The sequence below is a fragment of the Typopeltis vanoorti genome, chromosome 23 (genome assembly GCF_054136105.1).
Source record: "Typopeltis vanoorti isolate ZY-2024b chromosome 23, IOZ_Tvanoo_1.0, whole genome shotgun sequence".
Classification (NCBI taxonomy): domain Eukaryota; kingdom Metazoa; phylum Arthropoda; class Arachnida; order Uropygi; family Thelyphonidae; genus Typopeltis; species Typopeltis vanoorti.
In genome coordinates, this window is record NC_143571.1 from 24275097 (window position 1) to 24302118 (window position 27022).

Below are 27022 nucleotides of genomic sequence, written 5' to 3' on the forward strand. Positions count from 1 at the left end.
ACATATATCGCTTTTATAAAGAAGGGATATATGCTGAACTACAAGGCTGGTGATTATGGGAAGTTTAGGAGACAACTGGGAGCTATAGCATGGGTGAGCGTATTCCAAAGGTGAAAAGGCACTGTGGGAGTAACACAAGATGAATGCTGATAATAATCAGTTGAATGAAGAATATACAATGAAAAGGCCAGGAAGGTAACTTGGTTGGTAAAGGCAGTGGAGTATAAGAAGAAATTAGCCAATCAAGATAAGAAAAACCCTAGTGAGTTCTTTTGATATGTGGCAACTAGAGGGAAAAAATGACTATGGATGGATGCTAGTTGATGACACTGGCAGAATAATAACCAATGCAGAGGATATAGCTGAATTATTCAAGTTTATCAGTGTATTTCATCCTCATGAAGACATCAAGCAAGGCTGGAGTGTAGAATGTATGGTGGAAGAGGGACTGATTGTGAATGAGCAGAAAGTATATGAGGAATTAAGTAAACTTGATGTTAATAAGGCAGTAGGATTTGACAGAATATCACTATGTCTTGAGGGAATGCCCTGTAGAATTAATGACATCTTTGGCAAAACTATTTAACCTGAGTTTATGCAATACAGCCACTTCCAAAGGAATGGAAGGTGAGAAAAATTACCCCCCCCAATCCCTTTGTGAAGCAAAAGTAAGGAAACAAATTTTAGGCCAATTTGTGTATCTGAGGCTGTTCTTAAGATATTAGAGAAGTTGGTAAGGTAAGGACAAGTGGATTGATAATAGCAGTGTTCTTTATAATGGTCAGCATGGATTTATTAGGGGGAGGTCATGTTTCACCAATCTGCTTACGCATTACAACAAGGTGACAAACTCACTTGATAAAGGAGATGCACATACAGTGGTGGACTTGGATTTTTCAAAGGCCTTTGATAGATTACCACATGAAAAGCTAATAGCTAAACTGAAACAGATGGGATTAGATAACAGAATAATAAGTTGGATAGCTGATTGGCTGCGAGACATGTATCGGCAGGTTATATATGGAGGGTATTCCAAAAGCGGGAGGTCATTAGTGGGGTGCCATAAGGATCTGTTTTGGGACCATTATTATTTAACTCGCATGTTAATGACATTAAGACTGGCTTAACTGGAGATGTGCAGCTTTTTGTCAATGATGCAAAATGGAAAGGGCTATGAGAAATAGAGCAGATATGGCTTTGCAGGAAGATCTGAAATAGACTATGTGAGTAGGCAAATTATTAAAGCTGTCATTTTAATATTGCAAAGGTCAAGGTTGAGATACAGAATATACAATTAAATGAGAAATTCTGATGGAGAAGATGAGAGATCTGGGAGTGATGGTGGACAGAGATTTGAAGTTGAAGATCACATTGCTAAAATTGTAAGTCCATCCCAATGGATTATGGCAATAATGAGGAGGACATTGATATGCAGAAGCAAAGAGGTTATGGTTCCTTTGATGAGGCCACATATATACTATGCACAGATTTGGTCACCTGGTTTTCAGGGAGGAATGCAACTTACAGAGCCTTGTGAAGAGAAGAAGAAGGGGATATGACTGAGACATATAAGTTGGTGAGGGGGGTTGTTACCAGATTAATGGAGAAGATATTACATAGAGTAGAGGGAAGCAAGGGTAGAACTAAATGCGATTTCTGGAAGCTGTATAAGGAGGGTATGAGCAGGAGAGTGAGCAGTAAGTTCTTTGTATGGTGAGCGGAATGAATCGCCTGAAAGTGTGGTGAGTGCGGAAACTGCGAATGGATTCAAGGCATGGCTCAATGATCTTTTGGTGTGAGAGAGTATAGATCTCCCATGATAAATCGTTTGACTCCATGGAGTTTGGATATTAATAACAATAATACTTAAGATGCTAAAAAAAATTGTTGTAGAAAAACTTAAGCTGAGTTCAGACGAAATAGAGGTTGTCGAGATGGGTTTTTACTTTACAACAAATAACTGAGAAATCATTGGAATATAACAAGAATCCGTGCTTAAGTGTTGTAGATCTGGAAAAGGTGTATGACAGAGAAAAGCTTTTCAAAACATTACAAACATATGGAATAAACTGAACCTTATATAGAGCAATTCATAATCCATATTTAAATTGTAAGTCAGCAGTTAGAACTAAAAGAATACAGGAAGATGGTTTGATGTACTATCATAGTAAGACAGGGGTACACACATCTCCACTCTTATTCATCTACTATATGGATTGCATTATGAAAGAAAGTGGCATTAAACCTAATATTAGAATCAGAGATATCAAACGAACTTAGCTCTTTGTTAATGCAGATAACATACTCCTGAATGCACAGTGCAAGTATGGGATTCTGCAGTTAAACTGAATAACAGCTGTAACAAATCTGGCATGAAAATCAGAAAAAAAAAACAAAAAAAAAATTTATGAAAATAGGCAAGAACATTGAAAATTTCATTCTCATTGGAGAACCTGCTGATGACAAAGTAAATTATTTCAGCTATTTAGGCACAGTTTCAGTGAAGATGTCTATTTCCAAATTAAATTTGGAAGCCAGATGAATAAACACATATGGAATAAGAGAAATTAGCTAAAATTAGCATTATACAAGACAGTGTTCATCGAACCAGTTTTAATTTATAGATTGTTGGGATTGTAAGATATAGAGTGTTGGGTTAGAAATAAAGCACTTGATCAAAGATTAGAGGACCACAGATATGAGAGTTTTGAGAAAAATCAGGAGTAAATAGATGGCACAAATGGCAGAATCATATTAAAAATGAAGTTATTAGAAAAGAAGTGGACATTGATAGCATTTAAGAATGTGTGACAGGGCTAATCTAAGGTAGTTAAAGGGGAACTGATTCAGTCAGCAATGCCTTAGAAGACTAAAATGTTAGATACTCCAATATAACTTCAAACTCCAATACAACAATATTGGAGTGCTGAGAAGTAATAGACTAAACACGTATTTAAGCTTAGGTGTTGGTTTCCACTCATAATAAAATTTAATGGAAAGAATACAGCACAAAGAGAAATAATTAAACAATAAGTTTAATTGTTTCAATATTTTGTCTCTGTCAAATCAGAAATGAATGGCAATATTAAATATTAATATGTTATTAACACACACACACAAAACAATAAGTGAAAGAAATTAGTAGTTTAATCCCTTTCTTTCCATTAAATTTTACGGAAGTAATAGATTAATTTGGAGGAAAACTGTTATCAGGAGATTAGTTTTAATGTAAACTTAATCACAGTACTACATGATTATATACTTGAAAGTGTGTGTGTGTGTACATACATATACAGGGTGTTCGGGATAAATTTGACATATTTATAATTAATTATATTTTTCCGTAAGTTACATGTATTAACACACACTTCTCTTCATTTAAAAGTTTGGACCCTTCTTCATTCATATACAAGATGTCAGAAAGGATGGATAGCTGGAACCCACCTGAATCATGGAAGAGAATAACTTGTATCATGATGATTCGTGCCCGCCATCAAAATAAGGATATTACGACTGCTGCCCAATGCTCCCTGAATACAGTAAAAACAATCAGGCATGAACTAGAGACTTGCAATGGTGACTACGAGGATGTAGCAAGAAGAAAGATCCCTAGCAGACGATCTGATTGCGTTCGTACAGCAGAATTCCTCGCAAATCTGCAGGAACAGGTGTTGAAGAACCCTGGCATTGGAATTCGGGCTTTGTTCGTGGAGTTGCTAACTGTAGTCAAGCCCTGGATAACAAGGGTAGCCAATGGTAGGCCGTATGTATGGCAGCAGGATTCGGCCCCTTGCCACACCTCTGGGAAAAGTCAAAAATGGTTGTCTGAAAATTTCTACGACTTCACCAGTCCAAATGTTTGGCCTCCAAACTCCCCAGACCTTAACCCCATGGATTATTTTGTATGGGGCGCAGTTGAAAAAGACACCAATCGCACTTCCAGTAATACAAAAGCCCAGTTAATGGATAAAATTAAAACAGTTTTTGCGGCCCTTCCCAGGGAGACTGTAGCATCAGCTTGTTCGAGGTTCCGAAGCAGAATTGAAGCTGTGATCGATGCTAATGGTGGTTATTTTGAGTAAATCTTGTTGATAGTATTGTAATTAACTCTGCCTGTAATGTTTTTTTGTCAATTCATTAAATTTAATAGATACAAAGAAGATTTTCTTTTTCCTTACGAAACTGTCAAATTTATCCCGAACACCCTGTATATATATCAGGAAATTGACGATGAAAGCATGAATTAAAAAAATAAGCACAGTACCTGTCTGTCCTATATATATATATATATATATACACACACACTAGGATAGGCTATGCCCCAACTGCCCCCCCCCCCGTGTTCTGGACTGGTAGGCTGGTTCTCCTTGAATTCTGATGACTTGAGAGGGGGGGGGGGCAGAAACCAACTACGCAAAGTAAATTTACAAACATACACTGGAAAAACCTAGTATGCACATTTTTGGAATGAATGATTTTCATCATCAATTTCCTGATATGTATCCCCAAAGGGTATTCAGGTTACTATAACAGCATTACATGATACTTATTGTTGTAAGTATGCTTACAACAATAAGTATCAACAATTATTGTAAGTAACAATAATCAGTTACTTACGAGAACTCCAATACTGTCATATATAAAATTTCGCGCTTCTAACGTACTTCTCACCGAATCAATCCTCCTAGATCTCTTTCCTACCATCTTGGCATCAAATATCTGTTTTGCTAACCTTTCTTCACCCATTCTATGTGGTCATACCACTTAGATTAGCTCTAGTTACACATTACACATTCTTGAAAACTAATAATGTCAATTTCCTTTCTAATACCTTCATTTTTAATATGATTGTGCCATTGATACCACACTCACCTAAGTTTTCTCAGAACCCTCATATATGTGGTCTCCAGTCTGTGATCAAGTACTTTATTTCTAACCCAACTCTCAGATCCATAACAAGGATTATCAAGGACTTAAAAATAAAACAAAAATATTTGTATATACCTGCTGTGGAGTAATACTTTTAATGACGTTATTTATGATCCACTCAACCATATATTTCTGTTCAAACTGACGTTGTGCACTTTGTGCTTCCAGCTGATAGTCCTAGTATATAAAAATTTACACAAATAAAAATTAATTACTTGAAATATTAACATCTAAATACATACTATAATTTTAGCTCAATATAATTTATACATTTCATATATTATTTAGATTTTTTTGGGGGGAGGGTTAATGGCTCAAGGACATCTATGGTCACATTGCACCAGAACACATGTAATAATCGGTATATATTGGTCTAAAAACTATATTTAAAAATCAGAATAATAAAATAGCATAAAATCAGTGTAGAAAAGCAAATGTAAAAGATGGGTATAAAAGTTGTAAAAAGAACTATAAAAAAAAATTAAAATATACAAAATGTACATGAAAAAATAGGTTTTTAAAAGCTTATTTACAAAAAGTTAAACTAATAACTTTTGAGACGTTACAGATTAATGCTCTGTAAAAATTTAAAAACCAGGGCATATTCTATGAGTCTGATAAAATCTGTTTGAGTGCACAGGGCTCAGGCAGATTATAAAACTGGCTAAAGTAATGACTGTGCTTGTTGGCAAAAACAGAGGCAGTCGATTAAAACATGAGTGTGGATAGTCCAGTATCACAAAACTCACAAATAAGCATGTCCTTATCCCTCAGTAAGGAGCATAAGAAGAATATGACCTATACAGAGCTGAGCAACAACTTCCTCTGTCCAAACTCTGCACAGGCTAGGCTGCAATAGTTTAATTTCAGGCTTAATTTGGTAGAGCTTATTATTGGTCTCTCTCTATGACAAGATGACTGCCACTGGATAAACTGTGCAATGTACAGGCAGATGGTCGATGTTTGAGAAATGAGATGACCTCGCTGCAGTATCTGCAGCCACGTTTCTCTTAATATCATTATTGCTTGGAATCCAACAGATGTGTACATCAAAGTGTGTAGCTTCTGTTACTGAAAGAGAAAGCCTGCTGTAAGAAAAGCTATATGCTGGCATCTGAATGTTGCCTACCATTATTTCTAAAGCTTGTAGATGAGCTTTATTTGCACACCAAAGAGTTTTATGGCAGTCTATTAAGTACTGTAGATTCTACTACAGCAGCAAGAAAATAGTTGGATACGTGCTCTGGAAGGGAAAGTTGTTGGCTTTGAAGCAGCAAAAGTGGCTTGTTTGCCTTGAATATTTTATATTATTTTCTAAAAATCGAGACATAAGAGAAAAAAATTAATCATGAAATATTATTACCAGAATCACTTATGTCTAATTTAAATGCCTTTATTTGTAAAATTTTCAGCTAAGTTTAATAGATATTGTCATTCTCCTGAACCGATAGCCATAACATCACACACTTTCAAATGAATTGTTCTCTTTTTCGTGATTTCCTATAATTGTTTGATAACGGCTATGAAACTTAGCTGAAAATTTTACAAATAAAGACATTTAAATTAAACATAAGTGATTCCCATAATAATATTTTATGATGCACAGATATTTTGTGTAGCATAAAAAATGACTTTCCGATATTCTTTTATGATTTAGGCTAAATATAAAATACTTTCTTTCTTGATGTATATTCAATTTTGATTATGTCACCAGGTCTTGATCTGGATATTATTAAATAACACCTGGATCCAATACTTAATTTACAAATTTCCAATAATACAGATATTTTGTTTAGAATAAAAAATGACTTTCCGATATTCTTTTATGATTTAGGCTAAATATAAAATACTTTCTTTCTTGATGTATATTCAATTTTCATTATGTCACCAGGTCTTGATCTGGATATTATTAAATAACACCTGGATCCAATACTTAATTTACAAATTTCCAATAATACATATGATATTGTAAATATACACAGATGTCCAAAAGCTAAGGTCAAACTACATTTTCACTTGTATATGAAAAAATATGAAAAAAATGAGTTATTGCCAGCACACTAGTAAATTATATTACACAAAAAATGTGTTATATATTTCGTACAAATTAAATTGCAATACGCTTTTGCAAAAGTTTCAAATTTCCTAAGGATGTAGTTCAGAAATTAATGTACAGTGCTTACAGAAAACTATGTAGAGAGACATTTTAGTATGGACTTATGTCTACTCAAACTGTGATGTGGCTCTCAAAACATTGTACCATGCTTAGCATTAAGTGATTCAGAAGCTGTTAAGGCAAACTGGCCCACTCATCCTTCAGAGAAAGGAGAAGGTCTTATTTGTTTTCTGGAGAGAAAGTTCAAGTAGCAATGTGCTTCCCTATTGCATTCCATTGAGATCTGGGGAGCATGCTGGCCACTTGATTTAACTATTGCAATTTTACTGTATTCAGTACATTTGCTAATATATTTTAAGACATACTGCTAAATTAAGACAGTCCTTAAAAATGGTGTCAAAACCCAACACAACAATAGAGCAGCATCAAAAAAATACAGATAACAATAGCATGGAACCTAGAAATGACAGCTTTTATATGATGATCTAAATTATAAAACAATTAATATATGAAATTCCGACATTAAAATGTTTACAAGAACTAAGACAGGAACACAACACAACATTCAACACTAAATACGAGGTTAATCTTCTTGAATAGCAGACAGTCTCAAGTAGAATGATGTGGGCATATATGAGAATGGTGAACTGGACAATGAGACTTACTTGTGCCTATAGCCCATGGAATGTTCTACTAAGGTAGAAGTGGAGGAATTTTTTAAGGCTTTAGAGAAAGCAACTGACACAATGAAAAAGGAAAAATTGGGGATCTAAATAGCAGAGTAGGAAATGATTGTCAGATATATAAAAATATACTGGGAAAATTTTGAGAAAAGAGCAAAGCTAATAATAATGGAAAATACTTGGATTTCTGCTTAAAACTTGGACTGGTTATTACTAACATAATGTTCCAACATAAAAATGTACACAAATTCACATGGAGAGAAGAGGTAAGGAATAAGAAAAATCCCACTGACAATGTTATTGTTGACAGTAATGTTTTCTCCCTGGTGCAGGATACCAGAGTGTACAGAGGATCCTACTCAAGATCACCTTGAGTAGGATGAAATTGAATTTCATATTGAAGAGAAGAACATGAAAGTTTTAAAACGAATAAAAGTTGAGCAGATCTCAGATGTGAACTGCAGACTTAAATACACAAATATTATTCAAGAAAAAATGAAAGAGATTGAGAAAAGGAAGCAAACCATGGAGATTCATTGGCAAGCCCTGAAGAAAACACTGATTGATTCAGTTAGAGAGGCATGTGGTAAGGTTGTCTGTAAGGATAGAAAAATCAGAACTCCATGGTGGACAAAGGAAGTTAAAGAGGCAGTGAAAGAAAAGAAGAAAGCATATCGAAAGTTCCTGGCAAATAAGTCAGCTTGTGCTCTTAAAGATTACAGAGACAAATGTCAGAAATCTAAACACTGTGTAAAACTGGCTAAACAAAAGTCATGGGAGAACTTTAGCATTAACAGAGAAAATAAATATCAAGAAGGTGGTAAGATATTCTGGAGGTTGAATATCTTAGATATTCAACTCAGAAATGGAGGAAAGAGTGCTGTAAATGGAATTAGAGATGATAAAGGTGAAAATGAAACAGGAGAAAAAGATATCCTTGAAGTATGGAGTAATTACTTCGAAAAATTGCTAAATGAAATAAGCATTAATGACAGCAAAGTGGTAAAATACACTGACCAGGCATGCAGTCAGGAATACATATCCATACTTGAAGTAGAAAATGCCATCAAAGGCTTGAAATGTGGAAAGGCAGCAGGAGTAGATGATATTCGACCAGAAATGCTGAAGTATGGTGGTATAAAAGTCTTACAGTGGTCACACTGGTTAGTTCAGAAGGCCTGGACAAATTCCAGATGAGTGGAGTAGAGCTCTCATAGTACATAAAAGGGAAATAAAATTGAATGTGAGAATTACACAGGTATTTCTCTACTGAGTGTTCCTGGTAAGATTTACGCAAGTATACTAGATAAACAGTCAAGAAGGATTGTGAAAACGAAGCCTGGTGAAGAACAAGCTGGATTCAGGTCAAATAGAGGATGTCAGGATTAGATTTTCACTTTATGACAAATGATTGAGAAATCATGGAAATATAACAAAGATCTGTATTTAAGTTTTGTAGATCTGAAAAAAACATATGACAAGGTGCCAAGATAGAAGCTATTCAAAACGCTATAGTTGTATGGTGTCAGTGGGGCAAAGCAATATTTAGTCTTTATTTGAGTTGTAAGTCAGCAGTTAGAATTGAAGAAAGTATAGGAAGATGGTTTAATGTTAAATCTGGTGTGAGAAAAGGATGTACATTATCTATATGGATCACATTATGAAGGAAAGGGCATTAAACCTGATATCAAAATTGGAGATGTTAATCTCAGCTCTTTGCTTTATGCGGATGATGTTATCCTTCTAAATAAATCCACTACAAATCTGTAAGATTCCCTGACTAAAGTGAATAACTGTTGTAATAGATATGGTGTGAAGGTCAGCATTAAAAAGACAAAAACAATGAAAATAAGCAGAAACATTGAAAATATCAACTGCATTTGAATGGAGAACCTATAGAACAAGTAAAACATTTCAGCTACTTATACACGATTTTTAGTGAAGATGGTAAATTAAATATGGAAATAGACAACAGAATCAACAAAGCTTATATGGCAGGAAGTCAACTGAATAAATTTATATGGAATAAGAGAGAAATTAGCGAAAACACTAAATTAGCTGTATACAAGACAGTATTCAAGTCAATTTTAATTTATGTATCTGAGAGCTGGATCAGAAGTAAAACACTTGACCAAAGACCAGAGACTGCAGGTTTGAGTCCTGAGAAAGATTATGGGCATGAACAGATGGCATCAATGGCAATATCATATTAAAAACGAGGATATTAGGAAAGACTTGACATTGTCAGCATCCAGGAATGCATTAACAAAGCTAATCTCAGGTGGTATGGTCACTTAAACAGAATGGGAGAGGAAAGATTAGCAAAACAAGTGTTCTCTGCTAGGTTGGAAGGGAAAAGACCCAGAGGAAGACCAAGATGTAGGTTGATTGATACAGTAAAAAGTACCTTAGAGGATAGAAATATAAGATCTGATAATGTTGGAGTCTTGACAGGTAACAGACTGATTTGGAGGAAAATTGTAGATAGGAAGTTAGTAATGATGTAATTTTTTTTGTGTAGTACTATCATATCCTGTACACCCCTTGAGGGTACATGGCAGGAATTTGATGATGATTTCTTATGGACATCTTTAGAAAGGAACTTGTAAAATGTTGCTTCATTATCCAAGCATAAATAGATCAGATAGTCTACATTTATTCCTTTTATGAGAGACAGGAGAGATTAGCAGATTGAAAATTGTACTAACTTTTAATCTTATGATTAACTTTTTTTTTTTTTAATTTCAGAATTTTCTGTTATTGTTTAATTGCTGTTCCATTTATGTATGGAAGATGCCTGTGAAACAAAAGTAAAAATTTTAACAAACAAAGATTTCTATGTGAGTATTCCATTCTTGAAATTTATTCTTAGCATGCCTATTCTGGTATTCCAATTTTGAAACACACTATTATTTATTATTATTACATATATATATATATATATAATATATAATATATATATAATAGTATGTATAATTATACATACAGGATAATTCTGGAGACTCATTGTGGGAGGACCCAAACTATTATACACATAAAACTTATCACATCTCTCCTTAAACTCATTCACAGTCAGGGAAATCACAACTAATTCTGGCAATCCATTTTCACTCATTCACCAAACTCCATGCAAAAAAATCTGTTCTGCACTTACCTACTAACCACACTCTTACACAACGTCCACAGATGGCCCTAGTTCTCTATTTGTCGTATATCGAAAATATTTCCCTTGCATCAATTTTATAAATCTCTTTATATTTTAAAAATTTCCATCATGTCCCCTCTCTTCTGCTTATCAACTAAACTTTATAACCCACAAACCTTCAACCTTGCCTCATAGGGAGTATGCCACAGATTGTTACCAGTGTAGTCATCTCCTGGTCCTCAAGAAAACCCGGGTGACCAAATTTGTGCACAGTAGTCAAGATACAGCTGAATCATAGCCTTATAAAGAAGAATGATAACTTCTCTATCTTTACTTGTTGGCATGTTTTTCAACATCCAAATAATCCTTTGAACCATTTTACCAACTTTTGCAATATGCCCTCTGAACTTCACTTCTCTGTACACCATTCTCTCCAAGTCCCTAGCCTCATTAACTTCCTGCAATCCAGTACCATCAATATGATACCCTGTATGCAACCTTTTTGAGTCGAAGTGCATAACTTGACATTTTGCAACATTAAATTGACAATCATTATCCTTTGTCCACAATGCCAATTTATTTAAATCATTCTGCAGGATATCTACATCACCTTTATCAACTTTATCAGCTCTCTCTAGCTCCACATCATCAGCAAACAACTGAATATCTCCTCTTAAATCTTTGCCTACATCACTGATATACAAATTAAAGAGTAGTGGCCATGCAGAACCTGAGGTACTTCTACTAGTCACCCTTATTCTCCTAGATTCCACTCCACCATATACTACTCTCTGGTGTCTGTCTGTTAAGTCACCCCATCATGCTACTTGCTTCATATCCATTCCCATTTGTTTCAACTTTTGTAATAATTTTCCATGTGGTATTCTGTCAAATGCCCTTTTCAAAGCAATATCATGGTGTAGCCATTTCCTTTATCTAATTCTGATGTCACTTTATTATAAAATGTGAATAAACTGCTAAGAGAGGCCCTACCCTATACAAAGCAGTGCTGCCCACTATAGAGTATTGCAGCCACCCAATGTTGGATTTTACCTTTAATCAACTATCCCAATACTTGAACAACCACCTCCTGATATATTAACTGGACACATGACACATTTTTGCAACTAAACTGACATGGAAATTACCAAGGAATGTAAATGAAGGTTATGCTAAACATAGAACAAATTGGTTCAAAATGATTAATCTTAATAATTTGGCAGGACGATCAAGCAAATCAAGCATCCTGATTTTGTTCATATTTCACTCATCCCATTTATAATATTAAAAAAAATTTTCGTTATTGAAACGATTTTCACCAGGATAAAAATAATGACTTTTTATCATGGCACAACAACTAATGGATCTAAATCGATGTCAGGCCCAGCACCATAAATATTTAATGTATTAATTTGAATATATTCAAACTGATGTATTAATACCTGTAATTTCAGCATTCTTTACAATATCAAAATTTTAAAAAATCAGATGAAGAATGAATGAAAAAAACAGAAAACTGACTATCTACACTGAGAAAGTTGGCAATTATGTAACAGAAATAAGTTTCTAAAGAAATGCAACTTGAAAAACATATTTTTTTTTTTATAAAACTCTAAATTCAACTTACTAATCGCTTCTTTACAGCTTCATAAACCATCATTAATCGTTTCCTGTATTCTGCTTCAAGTTGCATCTGTACATTCTCCTAAAATATCAATAGAATCACATTCTCAGAAATATTCTAAAATACTACACATACTCAATGAATTTTAAATGTATGACTAACTAGCGACCTGTAGTGATTACAATTCAACAAAATAAACAGCTGTTCAGAGCTACTGCCAAGTCTTTTCTAGATGTAGTTGAAACTACAGTATACTAGATCACTCTGTAATGCCACTAGCAAGAAAAGATTTGCTAGAGTTCAAAATAAACATATATTTCAAAATTACACACACAATTTTGTGTGTGTGTGTGTTTCATTTATTTTTTCATAGTCTGAAAATCCTGCTCTAGAGACTTAACACAGAACTTTTTCAATCAACTTAAGACCTCCAGTAAGCAGGGCAGTGGTCTCCCACTGGACAATGACATTCACCTCCCCCCAATCCAAAGACAATCACCAAAATCCACGTGTCATATGATTTGAACCTGAAGCCTGTTGGTTGGCAAGCAGATATGCTAAGCACTCAGCCAACCGTGGCCAGCCAAATGAAATGTGTTTATGTATAATGAAACACAAACTTACCAGTATCCTAGGCTATTTTTAGCTATATATTGTCTCTCTGTTTCAGATGATTAATTTTTTTTAAGATGTGAGCAGAGTTTGCTTTGTATAAGTCGCAGTGGTTTGTGTGTGTGCAAGGGTTGTCAAGTGAGGAGATTTGCTGATTTTGCTGACAACGAAATGTACTTTGTGTTCGACTGGTGGTCAAAGTTGCAGGCTACTGATATACAGAAGGAAGAGGATGGGTGAGAGGACAGAACCTTGAGGAACCCCAGCATTAGTTGTACAGTTAGAAGACAGGGGACTGTCCAACATCACACATAATGTGCATCTAGTGAGATAACTGGCAATCTATTTATAGATGTCACAGGACAGACCAAATGATGGGAGCTTACTTAATAGACCCTGTGCCAGACCTGGTTGAAAGCCATTGGAGTTTCGAGTGGAATCACTTAGGCTTTGCCAAAGTTTTCCATAAGGTAAGCAGGTCTCCTGTTGATTGGCATTGGCAGAATCTATACTGGCAGTCATTTATTAGTTAAGTATTCTCAAGATGGCATCGAAGTTTTGGTAATGGTTTTCTCTCCATTACTTTGGAGAGGACTGAGGTGTTTGTGTGAGAGAGAGAAAGCACGAGATCATCTGATAAGGATTTATCACCCTTCTTAGGAATGGGTTGAACATGGACTGGTGTAGAGTAGATACCAGTGGAATAAGAGCATAAAAAGGTGATGAAGAACAGGAGTCAACACTGGAGTGCATATCTTCAGGACAAATAAAGGAATGCCATCAGTGCCAGATGACTTTTTGGTATCTGGTCTGAACAGAGATCACTTCCTGATGAAAGGTCAGAGGAGAAATCAGTGTTGGGCGTCAGAATAGTTGGGGAGTAGAGAGGCATTTACTAAAATCACTTATGTAAGCATTTGAGTAAAAGCATGATGCCAGGAGATTGGCTTTTTATTCTGGATGGAGTAACAGTGGGAGGAGTGTTGGACAAAAATTGTGGCCAACTGCTTTGGCAGGAGTCCAAAAAGGCATGAATGCCATTTGGGCATGATGCAAGTTTCTTGCTTTTGGCTCTTTGGAAATTAGTTTTCAATGCAGTGATAATTTTCTTGCAGCTGTTTCAGGCTTTAGTGTAAGCAGTGAAAGAAGGTAGAGTTCTTGATGATAGCCAGTTGCGATATGCTTAGTACCTCATTCGTACAGTCCTAGTGCATCTTTTGAAGAACCCAAGAATTACTTAAGGGATGGAAATTTAGCATGGAATGGGAAATATATGCTTCCATACTGGAGAGGATTACATCCGTGATGTCTTTGGTGCATATACTTGGGTTGGAAGGTTGTAGGCAATAGTTCAACCAAGAGGCATAGAAGTCACAGATCATTTCACTTGCTATTCTTATAATTGGTGGAGAATAGCTGTGTGCGTGTGTTGTTCAGTGGGAGAAGAATAAGCCTAAGGTTGTGGTATGAATTACTAAGTATACATTGTGGGATCGCTAGTGAAGAAGATGCCCAGAGTGTTTAGGGTTACCTGATACTCTCGCTGAGCATGGGATCAATTGTAAAAGGTTATTTGTGATGGCAAATATCTTGGTCAGTCCCCCCCCCACACCCACACACTTGCTTGGTCTGTGCAGTTGGAGAAGAAAAGCCAGGTGGTATTGTGAATGCTAAAATCTCCAAGAAGGACCTCACACTGTGAAGGCTGCATCTCCCTTGGGTAATTCAGACCGCAACCTAGTGCTTATCAAGTTGGACTGAAGGACACTTTTATCTAAGGAGAGGAAGTAGAAAAGTTCAGTGGTTGTTGGCACTGGGTGAGCATATAGTTGGTGGCACAGAGATAGCACATGGATTGGACAGAATGAGGCAGAGATTTTCAGCCATAGAAGATCATAATCAGAAGATTCAGGGTTGAACTATGCTTGAACTTCGTCCTGAAAGTAATCTAAAAGTATTAAAACATGTCAGGAAAGCTAAGATGGGTAGAAATTTCAGCTAAGAGAGGCTGAAATTTGGGTTTCTGTCAGGAAAACAAGGTGGGGGTTCTGCAGATGGAAGTGAACAATGTTGAGGTTTGGAGCTGAGACTATGTATATTTGCAAAATGAATTTGGAAGGCTCTGTGCAGTTTTTGTTGATTGGGTGGGTCATAGCATTCCCTATTCAGTACTTTGACTTCCAAGATGGCTATCAGTAGTGTTTTATTTCTGCATTGGCATTTCTCTTTTGTATTCAAAGTCCATGTTTTGTCACAGCTTTCTTTCTTTTTTTATTTGTTTTTCTTTCAGCTGTTGGCAGAGTAGATGACCTTGTTCTCACTGGCTGAAGGTAAGGTTGGGCTAAGCTTGTCTACACAACAAAGATATGACTTTAAGGTTGTTCACAGTTACCATACAGGTTACTTTTACCAGTTGCAGGAAGTTCATTTCATGTTTTTTTTTTTCCCCCATAGGTCTGAAATGATGACATCTAGTGTTTTTTTTCTGGGATTGAAACTGCATTTTTTTGGTGTTTGGTGATGTCAGCCTTCAGCATTTCATCACTTTTGGTGTGGAAGTTTAGAATGAAGGTGTAGTCCCCCCACCCAGCTTTGATCAATTCGTGCTTCACTGACACAATAAGCCTATCGGTGATTTTTTGTTGGGGTTCTGTTTGTGGATCTGTCCTAGCTTAGTTTAAATTGATTTGATTTTGAAGGAGAAAGTTTCATTAATAGCAATAAACATTGCTGAAAAGCAGTAACTATTTTACTGAAGGGAGAAGTGGCCAGAAAAAAAGGCTGGTCACATTCGAGAATGTTTATATGCCAATTCATCAATTTTTAAGCAGTGAGAATGTCACCAATGGCAAAAGAATGTAGAGAAGACTTTTTTTTTTTCCTTTTTTTTTTTTTGTTGGTGTCTGTAATATCTAGTCTAAAGCTGTGACATTTGATAGCAATTATGGGAATGCTCTGTCATCATGCTTTGTTGCCATCATCTTTGTTTTTGCAGTAGGCATTTGCAAAAGACTGATAATGAACTACACTTCAATCTTCTGGTAAGGCTTTCCACTCGATTTTGGTTATGTTGCTATGGTAATTAACATGGAAATCTTAACATAATTGTCTAGAACAGTAATTTTCAACCGATGTGCCACAAGAGGTCTTCAGGTGTACTGCAGGATTTAAGAAAACAAATTAAAATTGAAAGAAATAATGTCGTAATTTGTGCATTTATTTATTAGTGTCTGGTCTTCCCTCTTCTTGTGTGTGTAAATCAATCAAAATTATGCCTATTTTTTGCCAGATCATCAAAAAAAATTAAAAGAATATATTTTTAGTGTGCCGCAGAAATTTAATAATTAGTCTAGGTGTGCCGAGTCCATGCGGTTAGCCTAGTGGCTTTGTGCTTCGCAACCATGTGCCTGGGGAATATGGTTGCGAAGTGTTCCAGGTTCGATTCCCGTCGGAGACGTGAGGAACTTCCTCAGGCATAGCCAAGTTAGCCGGTCTTCGGCATGGGCAGTAGGGTTTTTTCCGCCAGTTTATCTGGCATTTTTCATCCTGCAAGCAGGCAAACCGTCCCCGTGAACATATGCTTCTACAGCCAAAAATATACCCCCCCCCAGTGGTAGACTAGGCGACAGATTGGTTGGGAGTGGTACTAACAATGTCCCATATAAGTAACACACAGACCCTGCATAGGAAGCGAGAATAATGCGTAGTGAAAGAAGAAGTCTAGGTGTGCCGTATTATGGAAAAGGTTGAAAATCACTGGTCTAGAACATCATTATAAACTGTAGTGTTAAGATTTCCCATCACTGGAACAAGGGGACCCAGCCGAAGCTGTGAAAACAATCACAGAACATCTGACAATGTTCAACTTTCACTTTTCCAAACTGTACCAAATTACTGTCCACTTAGATGCTGTATGAACAAGGATGGGCTAGTAATTTGGGATTAAGTCAATTAACTGCATTCAGTATTGGCAGAAATGATGTACATTATGATGAAACAGTAAATCAGAATAGCATACTGGATGGCTATGTGTTTTTATCATGAACAGAAAGAACAGTAAAATCAGCTAGTGGAACATCCTCAACAGAACAGAAATAAGCATCACCAAAACAAAACAAAGCACTTACATAATATTGTTTAGCAGAAAGTTTTCAGCCTTCATACCTGTATTCAGTGCAAATTATAACAGTTGCAGCCAAACAGAAAAGCATAACAGTTATAATAAACATTACAACAATGATGTGCATACTGCAAAAATAAGGAGCTCAAATCAGTATTACATTAGTCCAAAGAAATAACACAATTAATTATGTAGAATGCCAATCCTGTTATAACTAAGAATAAGGTGGAATATATAGTAGTTGTTCTTAGCAGATCTGATGACTGCAAGTTAACAAATCAAATAAACTTCTGAATAACGTCCAGTGATGGAATGAAAAAATAACAGATAAAAGTTGTTCATTTAGGAAAACTTCCCACACCGTATAATCTTCCTCTACAATTAAGAAGTATAAATCCCATATGTTAAGATGTATAAATAGTAAATATATTTCTACAAAATCCTAAAAAAATATGACTTGACGTGTTACAAACCATATAAAAAACTGGCATCTCTTATCTGCTCCCCCAAGAACCAGCCGCTTCCCCTAGACCTACCTGGAGAATACCAGGTCCCTTGTAGTTGCAAACTGTCTTACTATGACCAAACAGGCAGAACAGCTAATATCTGGATATCTAAACATAAGGATTATATCTGGTTCCACCAAATACAGCCACTCAGGACTTGCTGACCATGCTTTTGGACACCTGCCACAAAATAGGCTGGAAGAAATCCACTTTACTACACCACAGCAAGTATAAATATGAGAGATTATTCCTGGAATCAGCCTCAGCTCTAAAAAACTCCCCAAACCTCAACAAATTTCGATGCATGAGACTGCCCCAAATATGAGAAGCTTGCATTCTTAGAATATCAGCCCAACAGTTAAGACTACCCAATTTAGCCCAGCACCTTTTAAGACTCTAGGACTGACTTCAGCCATATTTGTTCAATGTTAGTGCCTGCATGCACATATCATTATTTTTATGTTCCCTGAAGATGGTAATGTAAAATTACTGAAATATAGGAAGTATTAATTAAAGTTCTTTTAATTAATATTATAGTATATGTTGTCTTTCCTAAAATCTGACAGTTATGTATCACCAACATATAAGTTTATCTACATGGGTTTTGCTAGCATTGAAAGTGGCGACGTGTTATCTGAACCCCACTGAAAGATGACTTGGAAATTAGAATCGAGGATAGTGATGGTTGATGTCCTGTAGGTTGAGGTTGTCTGTGTACAATAAGGTTTGTCAAATGAAAAGGGGTGGTGGTGGTAATATGTGGTCATCTGCATATTGGTATATTGAGTTGAAGGTCAACTGAAGTAGGTAGTTGATATATATATTGAAGGAAGAGGTCTAGTGAGAAAACAGAACTTTGTGGAATCCCAGCATTAGTTGAATGGCAAGAGGATAAAGAACCATTCACCATTACACATAGCATGCATTCAGTCAAGAAGCTGTCAATTCAATTGCAAACGTCATGGGACAGACCAAATGATGGGAATTTGCTTAGTGGGCCTTTGTGCTAGACCTGGTCAAAAGCTTTGGAGATATCATTTGAGATGTGCAAAACTTCTCCATGGCATTTGTGCAGAGATGGGTGACATGCGAGTAGATCTTCTGTTGATCGGCAGCAAAAGAGTTCATACTGGTGGTCATTTATTAGCTGGGTGCCTTAAAGGTAGAGTTGGAGTTGAATTGATGGCTTTTTCCATTACTTTGGGCAGGACTGAGGTGAGTGAGATAAGGTATTAGTTTGATGGCAGTGATTTGTAACCCTTCTTGGAAATGGGTTCAACATAGGCCAATTTCCAGGCTGTGGGGAAGATAACAGTGGAGTAAAAAATATATATGGGTGACATAGAACAGGAGTCAGTTCTGGTGTACAAACTTCCACGACAATTGGAGGAATGGCATCACATGTCTAATTTGGACAATATTTTTCTGATCTCTTTCTGTTGAAAGGGTGCATGGAGTATTGGGCATCTGAAATGGTAGCAGGTGGGGGTTTACCAAGGTCAGTTATGCATGCATTAGAGGCAAAGTGTGATGCCAGGAGACTGGCTTTTTCTGCGGTTATGATGCAATAAGAGCCATATGGCATGATGGGGTGGGAAGAGTGCTGGGCAAAAGTTATGACCAATTGCTTTGGCAAGAAACCAGAAGGCTCAGCTGCCATTTGGACAAGCTATAATTTCCTTGTTGCTCTTTCAAACTCTGTTTTGGAAACATTGATAGTGTCCTTGCAGTTATTTCGGGCTTGAGTATAAGCACTAAAGGGAGATAGAGTTCTTGATGTAAAGCAGTTGTGGTATGCTTCGTTTTTTGTTTGTACAGTCATGGCACATCTTTTGGAGAACCTGGACTTAGTAGGGGATGACAGTTCAGAGTAGTGTGGGGAATGTATGTTTCCATGACAATAGTCCAATCATGGGAATGAGGCACAGAAGTCTTCCACCTGCACTGTTACAATAATAAACTACTCTTTTATGGGAGTGGCTGTGTAAGCATTGTTCCATGGGAGGAAAGAGACAAGCACTAGATTGCGGTTGAAATTATCTAGGGTGTCCACTACATTCACTGTATATTTAGAAGGGTTACTGGTGTGGAAAGATCCAGGGTGTTTGAGGAGTGGTTAAGGTTATCTGGTATTCTGGTGTAAGGTTGTTAGTGATGGCAAATGTTTTAGCATCTCTGTCTGCTTGATCTGTACAATAGGAAGGAGAAAGCCAGTTGTGTTGCGGACATTAAAATCTCCTAGGAGGATAATTTTACTGTTAGGAAGCAGGACTGGAGAAGATCAATGTTTAAGGAGAGGAAGTTCAAGTTCAGAGTGGCTGGGCAGGTTTTGATTATTTCAATTGTTTATAAAAAATTATAAAAGACTGTAGGAATAGCAATGAGTTCTCCAATCTCTGCCTTTTGTCAACCATTCTGAGCATTTCGAACAGCACATGCTAAACATCTTTACTACCCATTTATTCATATGGATCGGTTTGCGGATGAGATGACATTTCTGCAGTTAGGAATTCTCTTTGCAACAGAATTGCTAGTTTTACTCTAATAGAAGAACCAAATCATCAAAGAATCTAGATCAATTTTACCCAAAAAAATAAAGCAATAATAGTCTTCTATTCAATATCCTTCAGAACAACTTTCTTCCACCTTCTTAATATTTATCTTCTATATTCCAATAAGCCTTCCCATGACTTTTGTTGAGCTATTTTTACACATTGCTTGGACCTGTATTCTCAGAGCACATGCTAACTTAAAGCATCAGGTAGTCTTTATTTCTATGACTGTCTCTAACTTCTTAAGTCCACTAAGGAGTTCCGATTTTTCTACCATTGCAAACAACCTCATTCATTCTTTCACGATTACATGATGATCAGCATTGGTTATTTTTCATTTATTCGTGTCAGAAGCAATATAGTTCAAATAAACAAATTTATAAAAAAAAATTTTTTTTAAAAAATGATTGCACATTGGAATATATCTAGAGTAAAAAGTAAAATCTGAAAACACACCCCAACTCAACATCATGAGAGTTAAAGATCGGTACTATCAACATAAGAGACCTGAATAGCAAAAAAATGGAGCTAGCTGAGGAATTAGATAAATACCAAATCGACATAATAGCGTTGACTGAAACAAAAAAAGACAAAAACTGGTTAGATCTTTCTGAGCAATAAATACAAAATGTTGTATTCATGCAATGACAATCAAAGAAAAGAAAGAGTAGCCATAGTATTCAACACTAAATACGAGGCTAATCTTCTTGAATGGCAGGAAAGTCTCAAGTAGAGTGATGTGGGCAAATAAGAGAATGGGGAACTGGACAATGAGACATTTGGGCCTATGGTCCCACAAAAGGTTCTACTAAGGTAGAAGTGGAGGAATTTTTTGAGGCTTTAGAGAAAGCAACTGACACAACAAAAATGGAAAAGTTGGTCCCTGTTGGGGATCTAAATAGCAGAGTAGGAAATGATTGTCAGACATACAAAAATATTTTGGAAAAATTTGAAGAAAAGAGCAAAGCTAATAATAATGGTAAATACCTGTTGGATTTCTGCTCAGGACATTGACGGGTTATTACAAACACCAAGTTCCAACATAAAAATGTGCACAAATTCACATGGAGAGAAGAGGCAAGGAATGAGAAAAGTCTACTATGTTATTGTTGATAATGATGTTTTCTCATTGGTGTAGGACACCAGAGTGTACAGAGGATTTGAAATTGGAAGTGATCATCATTTAGCCTTGAGGGATAAAATTGAATTCATATTGAAAAGAATAACATGTAAGAAAGTTTTAAAGCGAATAAAAGTTGAGCAGCTCTCAGATGTGAACTGTAGACTAAAATACACAGATTTATTGAACAAAAACTGAAAGGGTTTCAGAACAGGAACCAAATCTTGGACATTCAGTGGCAAGCCTTGAAGAAAACTTGAAGACTGATTCAGCCAGAGAGGCATGTGGTGAGGTTGTCTGCAAGGATAAAAAAAATCAAACTCCATGCTCAATACAGGAAGTTAAAGAGGCAGTGAAGGAAAGCATCCAGGAATGAATTAGCAGAACTAATCTCAGGTGGTATAGTCACTTAAACAGAATGGGCGAGGAAAGATTAGCAATACATGTGTTCTCTGCCAGGTTAGCAGGAAAATGACCCAGAGGAAGACCAAAATATAGGTGGATTGATACAATAAAAAGTGCATTAAAAGATAAAAATATAAAATCTGACGATGTTGGAGTCTTGACAGGTAACAGATTGAGTTGGAGAAAAATTGTAGATAGGAAGTCAGTAATGATGTAAATTTTTCATGTAGTACTATTATCCTGTACACCCCTTGAGAGTACATGGCAGGAATTTGATGATGATGATAAAAAAGTAAAAGTATTGTACACTAGAAGGTCCATCAAATTTTTGCTGACCAGAATTGGGCCAGATCACAAGCATTAGGTATCACACTAATCAAATCGTCCATTGTACAACTAAAGTGAAACCTACAGCTCAAGAGGTGAGTCATAGTTTGTTCCTGCCTAGATTCACATAGGGATGCTTCACATGGAGTCCCCACTTTTTTTACTTTGTTCTTGGATCTTCTGATGCTGCACTGCAACCTATTTAAAGCTTTCCAAATAGTCCAGTTTTCTCTGTGGCTTGGTGGAAGACTTTCAGATGGTACAACTCAATCTGTAAGGTGACTGTTACTCGTCTTCCATCAGGATTTCATGATTCCTTGATTTTTGGAGTGGTTCAATAAGGCTTTCAGTGGTATGAAGAAAGCTTTCCCTGGATTTTAACAGTTGATGGACATCCTCTATTTGGATACCTTTGGTTAACATCCAAATAGAGAATGGGCTATAGACACAAATGCTTTAAGCCTCTCGTTTCTAATATCTGGAGGTGCTATGCCAGCCAAGAAATAGATTTTTTCATAAGGTATCAGTCTCAAACAACCAGTTACGAATATGCAGCCCTACAAGAAATGAAGAATAACAAAAAAATAGTAATCACCAAAGCGGATAGGGGAAACGCCACTGTGGTGCTAAATCAAAAAGACTACAAAGGTAAGCTTAATGCTTTAGGTAAGTAGTACTAGACCGTACTACTTACCTCCCTATTGAATATAATCCCACCAGCTCTCAGATTAGAACTCTCCACAGACTCCTTAAGAAAGTCACTTCTTGGCCTGTGGAAGTCACTAACAAACTAAAACCTTATAACTCTAGACCCCCCCCCCCCCGATTATATGGACTCCCAAAAATACATAAACAAAATGTGCCATTACTCCTATAGTGGATGGCATTGATTCCCCCACATATAAATTAGCCAAACATTTAGCCAAAACGCTCACACACTATATTGGCAACACACCATCACACATAAAAAACTCAGCCCACTTTAAAGCCAGTATAGAAAACCTCTCACCCCCACACACTGACATAATGGTCAGTTTTGACGTCTCCTCCCTATTCACTAATGTCCCACTCAAAGAAACCCTAGAGCTCATCCAAGCCAAGTTTCCTCCCGATATCTCAGCCCTATTTCAGTTCACAATGAATGCAGGCTATTTTGTTTGGCAAGGAAAGTTCTACAAACAGATAGAGGGGACAGCCATGGGTTCACCACTTTCCCCACCCTTGGCCAATTTCTTTATGGAGACTTTTGAAGAGAAAGCCTTAAACTCCGCCCCACAAAAACCCACTATTTGGCTTCGTTACGTGGATGATATGTTCGCTATTTGGCCACATGGCTCAGACTCACTCCACTCGTTCCTAACACACTTAAACAACCAACACCCCAGAGTCCAGTTCACCTTAGAAAAAGAGGAAAACAACACCCTCCCCTTCCTAGACACTTTAATCACCCGCCAGCTTGATGGATCTTTGGTTTTCTATGTTTACAGAAAACCCACCCATACTGGCAGATACATTCACCAACAATCCCCCCCCCCCCTCCCTCACCACAATATGGGGTTATAAAAACACTATATAACAGGGCAAAATTAATCTGCTCAGATGACAAGGCCCTAACTACTGAACTAAACCACATCCACAACACTTTCTTAGCCAATGGCTATAACCCCAAAAAATACTAAAACCAGTGAACCACAATCCCCCCTCCACAATAAAGATTACACCAAATCTATCACCATCCCCTACACCCAGGGCACCTCTGAGAAAATAACCAATATCCTCAGAAAATATGACCTTACTTCTTGTTACAGACCATATAAAAATTTGGCATCCCTTATCCGCTCTACCAAAGACCAACCACTTCCCCTAGACCTACCTGGTGTATACCAGGTCCCTTGCAGCTGCAAATTGTCCTACTTTGGCCAAACAGGCAGAACAACAAATATCAGGATTTCAGAACACAAAGACTACATCCGGTTTCACCAGTACAGCCGCTCTGGGCTGGCAGACCATGCCTTAGATACCCACCACAGAATTTGTTGGAAGAAAACAAAAATAATACACTGCAGCAAGTTTAAATACGAAAGATTATTCAAGGAATCTTCATCAGCTCTAAAAAACGTTCCTAACCTCAACAAATTTGGGTGCATGAAACTACCCCAAATTTGGGTGACTTGCATTATGAGAACTTCAGCCCAACTGCCAAGACAACCAAATTAGCCTGCCAGAGAGCACCATTAGGACTTTAGGAACAATATTAGTTTCTTGCTTTCTTCCTCATTTGCTTTTGTTAGTGACTGCATGCACATACCATATCTTTTTGTTCCTGAAAATGACAATGTGACATTGCCGAAATATAGAAGCTATTCATTAAAGTCATCTTTAATTAATATACTTTATATGTGTTGTTAATTCCATAAACTAATTACCAGTTAGGATTAGTTTTCAACTGGTTTTCACTATAGTAAAGGCCGAGTTCAATCAGTGATTCAGAGAGCTTTTGTTCTACACTCTCAAAATGATCTGCCTGAGTGACAATGGTATAATCATAAGCATAGATAAAACTTTTTGTATCTCTGGGGAGAGGCTGGTCATTTGTATAGATATTAAAAAACATCAGGCAAAACACATCGGGGCCATTCTTCTGAATCCTCAAACAACCACACTGTCCTTGAAATTCAACAAAAAATCTTCGATTCGAAAAAAGGCATGTGACTAATTCAATTACCTTATAATCTTTCATCTTTTGTACAGTTTACTTAATAAGATGAAGTCATTAACTGTATCGTAAGCAGCAGTTAAGTCTATGAAAACTACCACAGTTATTATAATAATAATATTTGGTTTCCAGATCAATAGTTGATCAATTTTAATAAACTGAACCAACTAGTTTCACCACACTTTAACTGTGGCAAAACTAGTTGGTTCAGTTTATTAAAATTGATCAACACTTGATCTGGAAACCAAATATTATTATTATACTAATTTATGATCAAGAAAAGACCTTCACGATACCCCAGTTATTTTCCAGTTCTCAAAACCATCCTCAATATATTGTGTTAATTGCTGGTGTGTTTGAGAATTAGAAGTGGATTAATTATCCTTGTTAGTTTTTCGAGGCTCATTCAGTCGAGAATCTTATACAGACGACAGCAGAGAAATAAGTCTATAATTTTTGGGATCACTTGCACCCCTCGTTTGAGAACTACAATAATTCTAGCTCTTCTCCAAACTTTGGGTATTTTGCAGGCATTAATACAATTGTTGAAGAAATTCAGCATCCAGTCTTTGGTTGCTGGACCAAATTCCTTGATTTGCTCAATACAAACTTCATCAAGACCTGCTGCTTTTCCTTTCTTACAAATTTTAATTGTTTTGTTAAGTTCTTCCATTGTAAAAGGTTTAGAGAAAATGTTTCTTTTCCTGTCTTTTGTATTCAAACCAGATTTATAGGTTTGCCACATTCATTATTAAAAATTTATTTATTTATTTATTCGTATGGAGTTTCCTCCCTTTTCCTCCCCCATCCCTATTGGGGCGAGTTGAGCCCTTCATGGGGGTTAAGTATTTATGGCTGTAGATCCGTGTGTGTTCACAGGGCTAGTTTGCCTGCTTGCAGGATGAAAAAACTCCAGATAAACTGGGTGGGAAACCCTGCTGTCCACGCCCAAGACCGGCTAACTTGGCTATGGCTGAGGAAGGTCCTTAAGCTCCTCACGTCGGCGACGGAAATCGAACCTAGGCCACTCCTTCCCCAGGCATATGGTTGTGACGCACACAGCCACTAGGCTAACCGTGTGGACATTTTCATTATTAAAAATGAATAATATAAACCAAAATAATCACCTGACATTTTGACCTTCAAGTCAAGGTCATCTGGAGTATATATATATAAAAAGAAACAAGTTGCATTATGATCTACATAGTATGCTAAAGTCACATTAATTTGATCAACTGTTAACACTGGCCTAATCTCTGGTGGAAAAAATAAAATAAAATAACCTAACATCATAGCCAGAGTCCCCTTATCTGTTTAGTTACAAATCATTAAGAGTTATATTAAGCTACAGAGCAACATGCTCTCATATAATCGCTCTTAGATAAATTAGAACTAAAAAAAGGAGAGCTGGTGGGCAATAAGGGCTGAAATTATTGCTTAGAGACCTAAAGTAAGGGTTTGCTGGAGAATGTGAAAGAATTTATGTGGGCTTAATGGATGTTATCCAAATTCTTGGGATTTTTATGCCAACATTATTAAGATTATGAAATTAGGATGGCTGTTCAAAATTTCTCAGGCTTCCTTGAATTTGAGTTCATACCAGGTTTTTGTATGATGTAAGCAGTGGTGAGCTATGGAAATTAGCAAAGGACTCGCATCGTTGAACAAAAAAGCCTAACTTAGCTCTAATAACACTTATATTGCGACTATGTAGAGCTTCTGACAGATATGATAATTCCTGTAGGATATCAATCATTAATGCTAGATCTTTTAAAAATTCCAAATTGAGAAGTCGGTTTAATACGTCATTATATTTATCGTTCGATGCAAAATGCTTGCATAAAGCTGGGTAATTTTCCCACACAGCAAGAGCCGTTCATCAACTGCAAGCTGCCCATCGTGGTCCAAAAACACACAACCGATCTTTAAAATTTTGATACCAACGTCTTTTGCAATTGTATTTAATTCTCGTGGATTTTTTGGTGATTGATGATAAAAAGCATATAATTTATCCATAAATATTTCAAAATGATTTATTTCTTTAATGTTTTTTTATCGAATTGTCTAATGCAGCATTTCTCAACCTTTCTATGCCCAAGGCCCAGCAAAATGCCTAAAACAATTCTACGGACCACTAAGTTACAGAGGCATAGCTTGGGGGGGGGGG

At 36.5% G+C, this 27022-nt stretch overlaps 1 protein-coding gene across 2 annotated transcripts in view; it reads right to left on the reverse strand.

The window, feature by feature from the left end:
* The window catches only part of ATPsynB (ATP synthase subunit b, mitochondrial), a 123445-nt gene that overhangs the window by 5277 nt on the left and 91146 nt on the right, over nt 1–27022 (reverse strand). For both annotated transcript variants that reach the window (XM_090412856.1, XM_090412855.1), the window contains exons 6-7: nt 12501–12578; nt 5005–5106 (exon numbers count right to left, since the gene is read on the reverse strand). In XM_090412856.1, the coding sequence (XP_090268982.1) occupies nt 5005–5106; nt 12501–12578 (180 nt within the window). The remainder of the gene's footprint in view (nt 1–5004; nt 5107–12500; nt 12579–27022) is intronic.